At 41.3% G+C, this 13,794-nt stretch overlaps 1 protein-coding gene across 1 annotated transcript; it reads right to left on the bottom strand.

Annotated features, from left to right (window-relative positions):
- Positions 1–2,303: 2,303 nt before the first annotated feature.
- LOC128565829 (olfactory receptor 9I1) lies at positions 2,304–3,224 on the bottom strand. The gene has a single exon (XM_053562556.1). The coding sequence runs from the start codon at positions 3,222–3,224 to the stop codon at positions 2,304–2,306; it is 921 nt and encodes a 306-aa protein (XP_053418531.1).
- Between the last annotated feature and the right edge of the window lie 10,570 nt (positions 3,225–13,794).

The following is a 13,794-nucleotide window of genomic DNA, read 5'->3' as shown; positions in this document are numbered from 1 at the left end:
ACTGTTCAATGTAGCCTTCATGGCATTTTCTTAGTTACTGTATGTCGACATTTGTATTCTGCCTTTAGTAAGTTTCGCCTGTACCCATTCTAAGATGCACCGTAGGTGTGGCTCCACCCGTTACCCTCCCTCCACCCTAACCTCCCCCCTCCCTTCCCCTTCCTTGGCCCTTTCCCCATAGTCTTGTGCTATAGTTGGGTTATAGCCTTCATGTGAAAGCTGTAATTTAGCTTCATAGTAGAGCTGAGTACATTGGATACTTTTTCTTCCATTCCTGAGATCATTTCTTTTTTGACAAGGGCCATGGAATTGTGGCCAGGGCCCCAGGTTCACATCAAAATTGAGAGAACAGGAAGGGAACTCTCTATATTAAACACCTGATTTCGTAGTCACCATCTTATTTAATTTTTATAACATCCTCTGGAAACAGGATGCTTGGAAGGAGAGAACCGTTCATGAGACAGACAGTCAGGTGAGGGGCAGCAATGCACTGTGCCTTTCAGAGACGAGATGTCTGGCCCTTGAGGACACATTTCCAAAGATGAGATGGCTCAAGTCATCTAGAGGATGTCAGAGTCACATTAAAGCAGGAACCGTGGAACCAGTGAGGTGGCAAGTGGTAAGACAATTTGGAAATTCCATTGTTCTGGTCTGAGCAAGAAAAAAAACCCTTTGAGGTGAGGGGGGCCTGAGTTGGTACCATGGGTAAAGCAGAAGCCTGTTTCTCAAATACTTCCTTCCCTTGGCTGGTTGGCAACTGGGTCCAAACTAGAGCAAACAAATCCCTTTATTAAAAGGGCTTGTTCTGTAAAATTTGGATTCAGTCAAAAGGCCATGCTCAAGGATCCAGAAGGCCACATGGGCCCCCAGGCCACAGTTTTCCCACCCCTGGCTCTTGTCTGTTCTTTGTTTCTTTCTCTCTTTCTTTTCTTTTTCCTTCCTTCTTTCCTTCCTTCCCCCCTCCCTCCAGCCCTCCCTTCCTTGGTTTTTGAGACAGAGTCTCACCATGTTGTCCTCAGTAGAGTGCTGTGGCATCACAGCTCACAGAAACCTCTAACTCTTGGGCTTCAGCAATTCTCTTGTCTCAGCCTCCCAAGTAGCTGGGACTACAGACACCTGTCACAATGCCCAGCTATTTTTTTTTGCTGTTGCGGTTATCATTGTTGTTTAGAAGGCCTGGGCTGGGTTCAAACCTGCCGGCCTCAGTGTATGTGGCCAGTGCCCTAAACACTGAGCTATGGATGTTGAGCCCCTGGCTCTTGTCTTATACAACACTCCCTGTTTATTGAATGTTTAGACCCTCACATAGTGAAAGAAAAAATGGGCCACTTATCACAGGGATCCCAGATGATCTTTGACACAGAGGGGAAGGTAGGATTGATGGCAGCAAAATCAAAGGGAAAGGTTGGCAGGCCCAGGTCTGTGGGGGAAGAGTGTTGGTGTGGGATGAATCCTATGTACTCAATTTTGATATGAGGACAATTAATGACAATTAAGGTTATTGGGGGGGAAGTAGAAAGAGGGACGGAGGGAGGGGGTGGGGCCTTGGTGTGTGTCACACTTTATGGGGGCAAGACATGATTGCAAGAGGGACTTTACCTAACAATTGCAATCAGAGTAACCTGGCTTATTGTACCCTCAATGAATCCCCAACAATAAAAAAAAAAAAAAAAAAAAAGAAATAAACTCAATGCTCTTCAGACATTTGAGATTCTATAAGTTGTGACATAAAGAGTAGCAGGAAGACTGGGGGTGGTGGCTCATGCCTGAAGTCCTAGCACTCTGGGAGGCTGAGGTAGGAGGGTCACTTGAGGCCAGGTATTCCAGACTAGCTAGAGCAAGAGCAAAACTCCCTCTCTACCAAAAATAGAAAATCTAGCCAGGCATCATGGTATGCACCTGTGGTCCCAGCTACTCGGGAGGCTGAGGCAGGAGGATTGCTTGAGCCAAGGAGGTTGAGGATGATGTGAGTTAGGCTGATAATATGGCACTCTAGTCTGGGCAACACAGTGCGACTCTGTCTCAGAAAAAAAAAAAAAGTAGTAGGAGATTGCTGGGTGCTAAGGAATGGACTGGAAGGGGGTTACAGGGAATAAGAAGAAAATAGTATGCAATTGCTGCAAACTTCACTACATTTGCCGTTTTTCTTGTGGACCTGCTGGCTCCTGTCTATCTTTCTTCTGTTTGCAGGTATAGGTTGCCCATAATTCTGCTGCCTAAATAGGATACACTGATATGGGAAGAAAGGGCACTGAAGTAAGAGACCCTTTCACACAGCTCTACAGCCTCTGGGGCACCTGGAATCAGCCAGCGACTTTTCTGAAGGCAGCTTTCACATCCTTGTTTCTCAAGCTGTAGATCAGAGGGTTCAGCATGGGGATGATCACTGTGTAGACGACAGACACCACCTTGTCTTCCGCCAGGGATTTGTTTGAGCCACTCCGCAGATACATGAAGATGAGGGTCCCAAAGAAGAGGGCCACAGCAGTGAGGTGGGAAGCACATGTGGAGAAAGTCTTGGCCCTGCCCCCTGAGGACTTCACCTTCAAAATGGACTTGATGATGAGCAGGTAGGAAATCAGGATGATGACAGCATTGGCCAAAATCACAAAGTTGCCAAAGAAGATGATGACAATCTCCCTGTTTGTTGTGTCACTGCAGGAGAGCTTCAGCAAGGGGGGGAGGTCACAGAAGAAGAAGTCAATCTGGTTGTTGTCACAGAAGGAGAGAGTGAAGGTGCACGCAGTTCGCAGGATGGCTCCTGACACCCCACAGGTGTAGGCTCCGGCCACCAGACTCCAGCAGATTCTGGGGTTCATAACCACGGAGTAGCGCAGTGGACTGCTGATGGCGACAAAGCGGTCATAAGCCATCACCGCCAGCAGGAAACACTCTGTGCCTGCACAGAGGGTGAAGAGAAAGAACTGGGCAGCACAGCGGCCGTAGGAGATGACCATTTTGCCCGTGGCCAGTGTGGCCAGAGTCTGAGGGGTGATGACCGAGGCGTAGCCGGCATCCAGCAGGGCAAGGTGGCTCAGGAAGAAGTACATGGGGGTGTGGAGTCGCACATCCACTCGGATTAGAATGATCATCCCTATGTTCCCCAGCAGGGTGACTAGGTAGAAACTCAGAAAGACCAGGAGGAGGGGAACCTCCAATCCGGGCTGGTCAGTGAAGCCCATGAGAATGAACTCAGTTACTCTGGTGAGATTATTCCTGGCCATGGATTCAGTGTGGATGGTTGGTCTGAGGATGAGCATGGAATTTCTAAAAAGATCCCGGAATTGAAGGACAGAATCTCTCCCTCTATGCTAGAAGTTTGGTTTATAATTCCGGGCCTATTTATAGAGCTTGGTTTTCAGAAATTCTGAACCTGGCTGATTCTCCCTGTGTATCTTCTGTAATTTTATGGAACTGAGGCTTGAGCTGGTGTTTCATATGTAATTAATTCTCTGGTTTGCCTTTGGAAATTTCTGTGAAGATAAGAGACATAAAATTGTCAGGTTTGGAAGAGACGTAGACAACATCTGTTCCAACCCCATCTGGGGCTGGAATCTCACCTCCCCCAGGCCTGCCACGTGGTTGTTCAGTTGCCTGAACGTCCATCTGCGGATTACGTTTCACCAGCTAATTCTCTTTGCAGACCTGCTCTCTGGCTACCTTTCTCACACTGGTCTTAGGTTTGCCCCTTCTAGACACTCACTACACTTTTAATCACTTCTCCTGAAAGCCTTTCAGAAGTAGAAAGATTAACAAACTGTGGTACATGCACACAGTGGAATACTATTCAGCCATAAAAAGATGGTGACTTCATATCTTCTGTAATATCCTGGATGGGGGTGAAACACATTTTTCTTAGTAAAGTATCACAAGAATTGAGAAGCAATTATCCAATGCACTCAATACTAATATGAAGTCAGTAGACGATCTGACACATGCCCACGTAGGAGAAAAACCTCATTTCTAGTCATGTTGGGGGGAGGAGTAAGGGGGGAAGGGGAGGGGAGGTTGGCACACCTTTTTCCCTCTAAAGAATAATAAGTTAAAAGACTTTTATTCCCCCATTTCAAACTTACTGTAAAGCTACAATCAAGATGGTGGTATTGGAAATAGAATGGTCACATAAAACAATGGAGTATTCACCTGCAAGAGAGTTACACACACATATATAATCAATTGACCTTTGATAATTGAGGAAAGAACATTCAAGGGAAAATGGATAATCTTTTTAACAAATGGTGATGGGAAAAATTGAAATCTAAATGTGAAAAAATAGATCTATACGCAGACCTAGTATCTTTCACAAAAATTAACTCAAAGGGAATCATGGACTTATATGTGCAACACAAAATGACAAAACATTCAGAAAAAATAAAGGAGACAATCCTTATGACTTTCCTTTGGTACGGAGCTTCTATTTTTTATGTGCAGGACATAACCATAAGAGGGATTCTACCCAGAAAAATCAAATATTTTGGCCTGGTTGTTTGTACCCTCACATTAAACTGAAATAAATTTACTTTTCAAAAAAACAAAAAGAAAAGAAAAGAAAACAGAATTATAAAGATGAATCTGTCCTTCATGTTGAGGGTTACCTTCTGGTACCTACTGACTTTTTTTCCTTCTTATATAATTATTCCGGCAGACAGTTAAAAAATTGCCTAGTCAAATAGCCTTAATGGAAAACTAAAAGCATTCCTTTGCACTTTAATCTTTACTATTCTAGCTCAGAGGCCATCGTCTTCAACATAATGTTATTTTAGAAATTTTTTGGTTATTTACAAGGCATTGATTACTAATCATGCATTGGAGCTTGTGGGCTTGCTACCTTTTGAGTGAGTTACCTAACCACTTTGTGTCTCAAGTCATTATCCACAACATGGAATAATGATCCCTACGTTGAAAAGATATTTTGAATATTAAGCAAGTTAACCCTTATAAGGGCTGTAGAACAGTGCCCAGTACACACAAGGAGCTAAATAATAATTAGCTTTTATTGTTGTTGCTACTATTATCACCAATTTTAGACTGTAATTATTGACTTCCTGTTCTGAAAAATAATCCACGTTTCTCACCTAAACTTTGTTACATTGCTGCCTTTAAATTTATTTGTATGTTTGTTTCAATATTATATACAGGTGGCCATAAAGTTCATGTGTGTGCATTTTAAAATTGCAAACAAACTTTATGGACACCCTGTATATGTAGTCTTTATTACAAGAACTGACTGAGTAAATTTCACTCTCACTAAGTAAGATGAAGAAATTATTCCCCTGTTCTTTCTTCTGGCCTTTCTTCCACCCCACTTAAAAAATATGTATCTTTTATTCCATTTGCATAACCACGCTTGCTATTCTAGTCAAGTCTTCCATGCTTTGTCTATGGGCTAATTCTGAAATTAGTACATGGTGTTTCTTTACTAGGATTACTTCCAGGCCTCACACTAAAAGGCTAACAGTGTGATTGGAAATAAACAGGAGATGTCATGAAAATTCTGCTGCATCTAAGAGGAGCTTTCAAACACCAAGTCAAGCCAATGCTCTTTTCTTGTGAGCTACCAATTGCTTAAAATAATTATGTTTAATTTGCTTCATATTTGAGTCATGGTGAATTCTGCATTTTCCTATGATTGCTTGTTGCCATATGGTACAGATCTGAGTCACATCGTAATTCTACTTGCGTGCCGCTGACCACTTTCCAAGTCCCTCCTAAAGTCCAGGTGATCCTTGGGAGCTGTTGCCCAATTCATATCTCCTTTCTTCAAAGGCACTTCTTCCCTCCTAGGGTCCTCTACATACAATATTTTATGGATGCCTGGCAACAATCTAATTGGAGAGGTGGCATTAATCTTAGTTGTAGATGAGAAACTGAGATCAGACGTGTGAAACTACCTGCTGACCCCACACTTAGAGGAACCAGGGTCCTCACCCACGATTCCTGATTTGAACCATGCCCTTGAACCATTTGCCTAGCCTTTTAAATACCACATCCCTCATTCTCTTGGGGTGGATTTTGCTAATTCAGCGTCCCTGAATCCATAACCACATTGGATAAATCCATGAATATCAAAATTAGATTATGAGAAACTCTTTTTGGTGTAGTACAGCTAGGAGTTTTGTTTTTTTTTTCCTGTAGCAACATCAGGATTTCCAGTTTTGATAAAATCTGTAGTAATTAAAGGTACTGTTTATAATGCCTCTTTGTAATTTTTTCATACATTTTGATAGTGATAGAAGATGGGGGAGGGAGAGTGAAGAGAGGTTGATTAACAGATACAAATTCGTACAGTTTGCCAGAAAAAATAAGACCTAGTGTTTGATAGATAACTAAAAGTTATCTAAAAGATTGCTAAGGTGACTGATCTTTTGTATATTTCAAAACAAAAGAAAATAATTTGAACGTCTCAAGCGCAAAGAGTAGACAAATATTTGAAGTGATACGTATCCCGATTACACTGATTTGGTAAGTACAAATTACATGAATACATTATCACATATACCCCTAAAATGTGTGCATCTATTATGTTTCAGTTAAAATTAAATTGTTTTAGAGACATGACCTCACTCTGTTGCCCAGGCTGGAGTGCAGTGGTACATCAACCTCCAGCTCCCTGCTTCAGCCTCCTGAGGACTACAGGCATGTACCAGCATGCCTAGCTAAGTTTTAAATGTTTTGTAAAGAAGGGGGTCTTGCTATGTTGCCCAGGCTGGTCTTGAACTTTTGGCCTCAAGCAATCCTTCTGCCTCAGCCTCCCAAGATGTTGGGATTATAGGCATTAGCCAACATTCCTAGCTCTTCCTCCTTTTATTTATTATTTTATTTTATTTTATTTTTTGCAGTTTTTAGCCAGGGCCAGGTTTGAACCCACCACCTTCGATATATGGAGCTGGTGCCCTACTCCTTTGAGCCACAGGCACCGCCTCTCTTCCTCCTTCTAGATCATAAGAAAACTTGGTTAATTTGAAGTTTTCTCAGCATCTAATTCTAAAATTGTCAAAGTCCATTTTCTGTATATTTCATTCCTGGTTCCAGGGGGCCTCTCTCTGATTAAGGACACAATTATTCAAGGCATTCGACAAGAGATTAGGTGGCAGAATGTCGGGGTGCAGATGTAGCCACATCAGGTCTCCACACACATGCCAGCCCTGTTTCATAATTAGTTTTAATTCTTCCTGCAGTCCTGCAAGTTGGCTCTAGCCATGACCATTTTACTTATGAACAAAGTGAAACGCAGAGAAGTTCAGGAAGTTCCCAACTTGGAAGGAATAGAACCAACATTTGAACCTAGGACTTTCTAACTCCAAATTTTGAACTCTCTCTACCATATCATAGTGCTGTCTTGGAGGCAGGTGGTAGGGGGACACACCCAAGCTCTAAATCTTTGACATCAAAGATTTGAAATCAATCTTTCTGCAGACCCAAGCTCTACGTCTTTGAAATCAAAGCATCTCTCTAAGGCTGCTAGGCAAATACTCAACATCCATGGGAGAAGAGGCTTAAGATTGATTTTGTATTTTTTGTGGTCTATATTTTTCTTTCTTTCTTTATAAGCTGAAACAGATTTATTTGGACCACATCTCTCCTTAGGTATGATCTTGGTAAAAATTGCTTAACCGATTAGAATCTCAATTTTCTCCACAATAAAATGGCAACGTAATAATGATTTTTGAAAACCCAGACCGGATTTTTATCTTATGTGGCAGAGTTTGCTTATTTTCCAGAAAGGCAATTTAAGGCAATTTCCAGGATATTTCTCAGGAACAAAAAGTGTTAGGACCAGGTTGGTGCAACCAAGTTGTACAGAGTCTTATTTAGTAAGGAGACTACAGTACCATCAACTTGGGAAACAACAGAATCCCTGAACCCAGAACAGCTCACAAAAGGGAAAGTGATGGTTATGGCCATTGAACATTTTAAGAAAGCCTAGAATCAAACACTTATGCTTTGATTTTATTGCCTGTAATATGTTTTGATTATAATATGTAACATAAAAGAATATGAGATGTCTGGAGGGCATATAGAGAGCAGAGATGGTACCTAAACTTGTGTTATGCCTACTTTAATTTGGGACCTTCTCCCAACCTCTTCTTTCTCTTGCTTCCAAAGATCAAGTCCTTCTGCAAGAGTAAAAGGGCTCATCCAAGTTGACTCTTCTCATCTGACTGAAATCAATTTCTCAAAATATTATTGTTAACATTTACCAAGCGGAGTCAGGCGCTAAGCACTTGGAAGGCTTTATTTCCTTTCAACTGACAGTAACATTATAAGAGAGAATTTATTTTTACATAAAATTTTCTGTCTTATGATGGTTTATTTTATTTTATTGGACTTTTAATTTTACTTAATTCGTGTATTTTTTGAGACATGGTCTTACTCTGTTGCCCGGGCTAGAGTGCAGTGGCATCGCCATAGCTATTGCAACCTCAAACTCCTGGCTCAAGCAATCCTCCTGCCTCAGCCTCCTGAGTAGCTGGGATTATAGGCATGTGTCACCATGCCAGCTTTTATTTATATATATTATATTTATACTATAATATTATATTATATATTTTTATATTTATATTTAATATAATATATATTTTAAAAATATACATTACCTATAAAATAGATATATATAAATAATATATATTATCTCAAACTCCTGCCCTCCAGCTATCAAACACTTTGACCTACAAAAGTGCTGAGATTATAGGCCAAGCCACTGGCCAAGAGAAAAATATTCCTCTTTATTTTGCAGGTAAGGAAACTGAGGCTTAGAAACATTCAGTGTTTTGCCTACACAACTGCAAAGAGATGTGTAGCTTCTAACCTTGGTCCTCTGACACCGGATTTGGAGTGTCGAACCAATATGCTGCTTTTCCCACTACTGATGGCCGTTTACTGAACATCTTCTCTGCATCAATCATATTATACATTTTGCACACATTATCTGACACAATCCTTACAACAACCTTATAAAGTGGGTATTATCTTGTCCTAGAGGAGACTAAGACGGAATAGAAAAGTAACTTGTTCAAGGTCACATGACTAGTCAGTGAACAATCTCAGAGTCTATCTGATTCCAAACCCAGAGGTCTAGTACATGTGATTAACTCCGCTCCAACATACTTCCAGGAAGTATAGTAATTTGCAGGAAAGTCTCCAGTCTAACTCTGCAGTCTAGTACTAACTCTGTCCCCATGAAACTGTCTACATGTTCTAAAATTTACACTGTGACACATAAGCCCAAAGATGTTAAATCCGTAGGTATCCAAAAGAATTGATTCAGTCTTACTTGTATGTTTTTTATATAAAAGCTGAAATCCCAGGCTGGTCATCGTCCCGTGAGGTGACAATTTCTGATGACAGAGGAGGGATTGTCTGCCCAGTTTCATCTTCCTTATTTTGCTATTGCAGAACCAGTTTCTTCCCAAGGTTTCTCTTGCTTCCTAAGATTGAGTCCCTCTGCAAGAGTGAAAGGGCTCATCCAAGTTGACAACTAGGTCTTAATTACCTGGTGGAATAATCCAACTGGATTCATCTGGGGCTTGGATTCAAACTAACTAAAGCTGGTTAAGCATTTTGTAGACAGCAGCTGATAGAGCAATGGAGCCTACCGATTTGAGGTTTTCTTCTTGCCAAGCAAGGCAGTGGAATATTTAAAATGCCTTTGGGGACGGTTTTGTTGAGGTGGAGATCAATGCAGTGATCTCAATGGGTTTCCCTGAATCAGTAGCTGGGACAGCCCCCAGGGCCCTGGGGTAGATGGTGGGGGGATGGCAACCTGTCAGGGAGAACATACTTCAGCAGAGGCTCATTATTTCAGCTTCTCCACACATCTAAGACAGTAAAAACAAATCTTTTGGGAGTTCGTGCCAACTTTTAAGCCTTGTTAATCTCAAAGCTCAACTGCAGACTCTGCAGGGGATGAACATGGCTCTTCTTTGCCTCTGGCCCTCCCTTCCTGCAGTTAAGAGTGTGAGGACTGGAACTCCTATCTGAGGATTCCTGGTGAAGTGCTCTTTACAGTGTGATCACCTTTAGTCCTGCAGCCAACTCCATCTCAGGGGCTGAAACTTGACTGCTTTGTCTGCTCACGATTTCATAGGAAGAGTGATGATTAGTTCAGGAGGGAATGGGGGTAGGGCAGTCAAAAGATGGTTTATTCATATGTACACCCTGAGCAGCTTGTTAGCTCCCCTTCCTCACAAATTCATCTCCAGGGTTTCTGTGGTCAGCTGACTATTCCAGATCGCAGCTCCTCTCTGGTCTCTGAAACCCACCCTCTCATTGTCAGGAGTGCATAATTTTGCACCTAACTCTACTTGTGCCAAGTTGCCCACAGTCACTCCTTAGTGTCTAGTCCCATCTCCTCAGGTGTACGGTGGATTCTTGGAGAACCCATTCTGGTTCCCACTAATAACTCATGTTCTGCCTCTGTGGAATCACTCCCTGCCCTGTAAGATTTCATCTACTCATTATTGTAAAATCAGAGCTCTTCCAGCAGGAAGAATCTCAAAGAGGCCATGTGCCCTGTTGGCTTCTGAGTAACAAGGCTGGGATAAAACTCTTTGATAATTAAAAAGCGTTCAGCCCAGCTAGGTATTTTTTTTTTTTTTTGCAATTACGGATGCCAGATGATACAAGAATATATTACAAAGAAGGGAGGCAGCCACAAATCAGAACTCCTGGCAGTTAGCACAGGGCATTCTATCTTCCAGAGCATTTTTGACAATACTGATTATCACTTCCTGTAATTAAATATCCATTGAAATAACTGTGTGGTAAGAGTATGTCTATGGTATTTCACTGTTTCTTGGAGTGATAAGGAAGGTAGAATGGCAGCTGGGACAGGGTGGAGGAAAAAGAGAGAGAATGTCCCAGTGCTGAGGCTATTCCATTTGACGTCACCTGGAGAACTTGTGGAAGGGGTGATTGGAAAGGGGTTACTGCCCTTCCCCCCCTTTTTGAAGCTTTGGAGGGATCTGTAGTGCTTTGATGTATGACACAACCACTACTGTTGTTCTTATTAATATTAAGCATCACACAAGAACAAATACATCTTGGGTTAGGTTCTTTAAGCAAAGATCTCAGACAAGGACTTATGGGCAAAAGTTTCACCAAGGAAGTGCTTGAAGACAAACTACCCTAGACCAGTTTCTATCACAGGGAGTGAATGAATCAAGAAATAGCTAAGCCAAAGATACAATTTCAGCTGGAGTCCAAGCTTTGGCCTGATTCTTAGGGAACTCTGGAGCGTGAGTTATATATACTCTCCCTCCAGGCAAGGAATTCAGCTTTTGCAGCCCATATCGATCATTCATTGACTGTGGGCTGTCCCCACGGTGGGTGTGACTTCTCAGGCATTTCTGGAAAAAGTGGATCCTTTAGCCAAGGGTACTTCTCCAAGGAAGAATATAGCTGTGAGCTACTAGCAGCCAACACTCACAACAGCTGCAGGTGGGTGTATTGATTTGGTAACTGGGAACATAAAGATGCTCTTTTTTTCCTGATGGGCTTTTGATTATTTATATCTGGGGCTTCTGATGCTATTATGTGAATTAAAATAGACCACAGGGAAGTTAAGAGATGGAGCCAGAAAGACTGCAGCCTAATGAGGTCATAAGAAATCCTGGAACAAATCCTACCTGAAGCCATCCACGTCAAGTGTTTTTAGTTACATAAGTTGATAAATTTCTTTTTTAAATTTTGAGGTCAATTTCATTAGGATTTCTGGCCATTTCAGTGGAAAAAGAAGTCCAAACTCTGAGGTTTTTATTGTTTTATATGTATATATAGCTCCGAAATATACCATATACCAAACTGAAGAAGATCATATACCAAACAATTAAAATGAGTATTTCTAGGTGTCATACAAAGGGTTTTACTTTTATAATCTTTGTGTGAACACAGAATTTGTTAGAAAACTTATATCCTTTTTTTTTTTTTGAGACAGAGTCTCATTTTGTCGCCCTCGGTAGAGTGCTGTGGTGTCACAGCTCACAGCAACCTCCGACTCTTGGGCTTAAGTGATTATCTTGCTTCAGCCTCTGGAGTAGCTGGGACTACAGGCACCTGCAACAATGCCTGTCTATCTTTTGGTTGCAGTTGTCATTGTTGTTTGGCAGGCCTGGGCTGGGTTTGAACCCGCCAGCTGCAGTGTATGTGGCCAGAGCCCTAAGGGCTACACGCACCAAGCCAAAACTTACATACTTTTAGAAAGAAAAATTTCAATATTTAGTAGGAAGGGAAAATGAATGAAAACAGACAAAAAGAAAAAAAAAACTGGAAAAACAAGAATCATAGGGAGAGGGTAATTCCTTTACTAGGTTTATACCCAGAAGACCAAAAATCACAATATAACAAAAACTCTGTACCAGAATGTTCATTGCAGCCCAATTCATAATTGCTAAGTCATGGAAGAAGCCCAAGTGCTCATTGACCCACGAATGGACTAGCAAATTGTGGTACATGTATACCGTGGAATATTATGCAGCCTTAAAGAAAGATGGAGACTTTACCTCTTTCATGTTTACATGGATGGAGCTGGAACATATTCTTCTTAGCAAAGTATCTCAGGAATGGAAGAAAAAGTATCCAATGTACTCAGCCCTACTATGAAGCTAATTTATAGCTTTCACATGAAGGCTATAACCCAACTATAGCACAAGACTATGGGGAAGGGCCAAGGAAGGAGAAGGGAGTGGGGAGGTTAGGGTGGAGGGAGGGTAATGGGTGGGGCCACACCTACAGTGCATCTTAGAATGGGTACAGGCAAAACTTACTAAATGCAGAATACAAATGTCTACATACAGTAACTAAGAAAATGCCATGAAGGCTACGTTGAACATTTGATGAGAATATTTCAGATTGTATATGAAACCAGCACATTGTACCCCTTGATTGCACTAATGTACACAGCTATGATTTAACAATAAAAAAAATAAATTAAAAGAAAAAAATAAATAAAACTGGAAAAATAAGAATCATAGGGAGAGGGTAATTAACTGGCTCAATAGAAAGTTTACTATAAACTTTAATAATTGAAACTATTTTTCAGCGTAAGAATTGGATACATCAGCAGGACACGTTGTAAAGCTCAGAATCATACCCAGGTATCCACAGGAAGTTGGTAAAGGTAGTGAATGTGGTATTTTACATCAGTGGAGAAAGAAACATTTGGCGAACATTGGGGGCAGACTGACTGGTTAACTACTTGAGAAGAGAAATCTGACTGTATCTCAGAAATACATCAAAATGCATTGCAGATCTATCACATACTATAAAGAAAATATAGGTGAATCTTTGTTCCTTTGTCATTTTTCTGGGTGGGAAATACATACATGTTAAAACCTAAACACCATAAAAAGAAACTGTAAAAGGCATATTCATTTGTGTACATAAAAAAATTAAAATTTTATATGTCAAGGCTCAGCGCCTGTAGCACAGTGATCATGGTGCTGGTTATGGCACCAGCCACATGCACCAAAGCTGGCGGGTTCCAGCCTGGCCCTGGACTGCTAAACAACAATGACAATTGCAACAAGAAAATAGCCAGGCGTTGTGGAGGGCATCTGTCCTCCCACCTACTTGGGAGGCTGAGGCAAGAGAATCACTTAAGCCCAAGAGTTTGAGGTTGCTGTGAGCTGTGACAACACGGCACTCTACTCGGGGCAACATAGTGAGACTTTGTCTAAAAAAAAAAAAATTCTGTATGTTAAAAACACCACATGAAAACATAAAAGATAAATAGAATATGAAAAAGGTATTTCTCACCTATCACCCTACTGTTTATAAAACCAATGTATGGTGCCC

Source organism: Nycticebus coucang, chromosome 14, assembly GCF_027406575.1.
Source record: "Nycticebus coucang isolate mNycCou1 chromosome 14, mNycCou1.pri, whole genome shotgun sequence".
NCBI classification, from domain to species: Eukaryota; Metazoa; Chordata; class Mammalia; order Primates; family Lorisidae; genus Nycticebus; species Nycticebus coucang.
This window is presented reverse-complemented; position numbering and strand designations above follow the sequence as displayed.

Coding starts and splice junctions, on each gene's coding strand:
- LOC128565829 (XM_053562556.1), bottom strand. CDS start 3,224: ATGGCCAGGAATAATCTCACCAGAGTAACTGAGTTCATTCTCATGGGC.